This window comes from Curcuma longa, unplaced genomic scaffold (genome assembly GCF_044706935.1).
Source record: "Curcuma longa cultivar G26 ecotype Majalengka, Jawa Barat unplaced genomic scaffold, ITB_CL_G26_1.1 contig_14276, whole genome shotgun sequence".
NCBI lineage: Eukaryota > Viridiplantae > Streptophyta > Magnoliopsida > Zingiberales > Zingiberaceae > Curcuma > Curcuma longa.
Genome location: NW_027429715.1, coordinates 1 through 3,199, shown reverse-complemented (window position 1 = coordinate 3,199; position 3,199 = coordinate 1). Strand labels below are relative to the sequence as shown.

Below are 3,199 nucleotides of genomic sequence, written 5' to 3'. Positions count from 1 at the left end.
ATTGGCACTATATGTGTGATTTGTTTGAGTCAGAGGCATTTCAGGTAACTTATTCTAATGTACCTGTTTTGTTGTCTTTGCATTATATTATTCATATGAATTTTTGTATGATAGGCACGATCTGCAAAAAATGTTGAAAATCGGGCAAAACTTCCATTTAATCATCGGGGAGGCTCTAAATCATTTATTCAATACAGTTATGACGGTGTAAGTATAAATTGTATAACTATCGTATATATAATGTATGAATTACAATATTAACACATTAATTTTTTCAGATCGATCAGTCACAGCGAAAAGATCGGATTACCGTCTTTAATGAAACTCATTACAGCACGTCAAAAGGGTGGGTTGGGGAGAGGGCCGCAACTGCATACGTAAGTTATTTATAATTTACTAAATTTGTTATTAATCATGTAGAATTAATTTTATATATATTTTAACATATTTGTTATTCTTAGGATGATATGGTCAGACTGCGTGATGAATATGTTCAGACACAAGAATCTTCAGGAAATGACATCGATGCAGTACAAATTGCGGATACAGTTTGTGATCGAGTCCTCGGTACACGCTCGGGCTATATTAGAGGACTTGGAAGTGGGCCAAAGCCAGTTAGGTCCACTTCTTCAGATGCCACCTCCTCATCTAGAACCACTAATACAGCACTGCGTGAAAGGCTCGAAGGCACTGAAGCAGAGTTAGCGACCACCCGACTTCAATTAGCAACCACTCAGGATCAGTTAGCAAGCACCCAAGATCAGTTGCAAGCAATGAGATCCAGACAAGATATATTTGAACAAATTCTTAATCGGTTGGCACCTGGAGCGCTACAATCTTTAATCCATGATTCTTCTTCAGCTCCACCTCCCCCTGCACCTTAGGTTGTGATGGTAAGTTAAATCTTAACCATCTCTGCTTTTGTTTTAAAGGGCACATCACCTTGAGATCTTGAGCTTCTCGTAGACTTGTCTTTCTCTTACATTAGTAATCCGTGTGCAGCCTTACAAGATTAGTTTTCAAATCTTTGAGATCTGGAGCTTCTCGTAGAAAAGCAGGCCAAATTAATGAACATTGTAAGTGGTCAGGAGCTTGTGACAATTTAGTAGGGTAAAGAAGAATATGAAATCATGAAACTTCAATGTTACAATCTTATTGAAGCATGTTATAGAAGAATACATAATTTTAAGAGTTTAGAGCACACTAGATTTGAGTCAAAAGACTGTAAGTCAATAGCAATTCATAAATTATAAACTCAAGAAAAACTATAAGTTGACATGATCAAGTAGGAACCAATATATATCAGGTGTTGATGTGTCACACTGTGGGCTAGGACTAAACCAGTACTGAAACAAATATTTAATACTTTGTAGCAGATAGGAAGTGTTGCCACGTTATAATTTTGCACATCATCAATTAAATTTGTATCACTTTCTCATTTTAGAAAATAAAAGGAAAGCAAATCTATGCATATGGATTAGGTTAATTTTTTTAAGGGTTTGCCTCTAATAGAAACCACAATATACTCCACTTACCAGAATCATTGAAGTAGTGACAGCTATAGAAGTAGTGAAAACTCAATTAGGAAACACTAGCAAGGAGAATGCACAACCATCATGTTAGGTTAAGGCCATGGTTTCAAATGCCAATGGACACAACCGAAATGTATTGTTCTATTGTCAACCTATGCCACATAAACTCTTTCAATAGCGTGTGAATGTGCTTTGAATTCTTCCTTTTGTATTCATTAGCTTATTTTCTTTTGTCTGTTGGTATTTTTGTCTGATTGTTTTGAGCTAATTATTGGTTGTTCTCTCTTCAGGTATACAGCATTTTCTGGGCTCTTACCTCTTCAGTTCTGTTTCACCTACCATGACTAGGCCACCTGGGCCAAAACTGTATTTGAACTAATTACTGTATTGTAATATAATTACTGCACTTGAACTAGTTACTGCACTGGAATTTTACTAATGTATTTGAACTTTGTGTTGTGATTGTGTTTTGAGTGAAGTTTGTGATATTTTATGGATGTTTTGATTGAACTTGTTATGGTTTGAGTGTGTTTTGAGTATGCATATGTATTGGATATCAGCATGAGATGAGATATGTATTACAGCAGAGATGAGATATGTATTACAGCAGGATACGAGGAAAAAAGGGCGAACTAGGCAGAGGGAACGCGTAAATTAGCGACGAAAGTAGCCAATTCGTCGCTAACTTAGCGACGATTTTCAACAAAATCGTCGCTAAATAACCTTCGATATGTACAAAAACCGATTATTAGCGACGATTCAAACCATTTGTCGCGAAGTGTTAGCGACGAAATTACCAGATTCGTCGCTAACCATCGTATATATTGGCGACGAATTTGGTTAAATTCGTCGCTAAACCTCGATATTTTAGGGAATTTAGTCGAAGTTTTAGCGACGATATTTTAAAAACTCGTTGCTAATCATATGAACATTAGCGACGAAATATAGAGAATTCGTCGCTAAATTTAGCGACGAAATATGGGAGTTAGAGACGATTATGATTTCGTTGCTAATGTTAGCGACGAAATATAGATTTTTGCCAAACTTCTTATCTTAATTTGATATTATTTAGGAAATGAAACAAATTGAATCAGCTCATCCAGGAGAGGTCGGCTCATCCAATATTGGCCAAAAGTTACGTTGGATGAGCAAGTTAGGGCATTTTCAAAAGTTTTTTTCTGAAGAGTCGAGAAAGGGAAAAGGGAAGAGTCAATCAAGTATAAGTCTCCATGAATCCCATATTCGGATATTGAGCACATGTCCTTTTGCAGCATTCCTCAGAATACCAGAAATTCCCAATATCAGAGGAATGTTGGTTAATATATTAAATAATTGGGATTGCGAAGGAAAGACATTTAGGTTCTGCAATGTCGCGGTTTCCTTCACAACCAAAGACGTAGCCTTATTGCTTGGAATGCAAGACAGAGGGTTACGTGTGGAGATGGATTCCAATGAAGCTGCTGGGGAATTATATCACAAATTTTTTGCAAGTCAGCCCGTCAATCGCGATACATTGGAATCCCTTTTGAAGATGTATTCTGTCCGCGTGAAAGAAGAAGGGGATGTGTTAATATTTTGCAAATTTTTTATTTTATATCTTTTTTCTTCTGTATTATTTGCTTCTACTACATATAAGCTACCTTTAGGTTTTGTAGATATTGTAGACG

General features: G+C 36.4%; 1 protein-coding gene across 1 annotated transcript; it reads left to right on the top strand.

Moving 5' to 3' along the window:
- The first annotated feature begins 129 nt into the window (after positions 1-129).
- Positions 130-2,042, top strand: LOC141816104 (uncharacterized). Its single transcript, XM_074703939.1, has 4 exons — positions 130-207; positions 279-377; positions 462-893; positions 1,823-2,042. The coding sequence occupies exon 3, from the start codon at positions 468-470 to the stop codon at positions 882-884; it is 417 nt and encodes a 138-aa protein (XP_074560040.1). The 5' UTR covers positions 130-207; positions 279-377; positions 462-467; the 3' UTR covers positions 885-893; positions 1,823-2,042.
- The last annotated feature ends 1,157 nt before the right edge of the window (positions 2,043-3,199 follow it).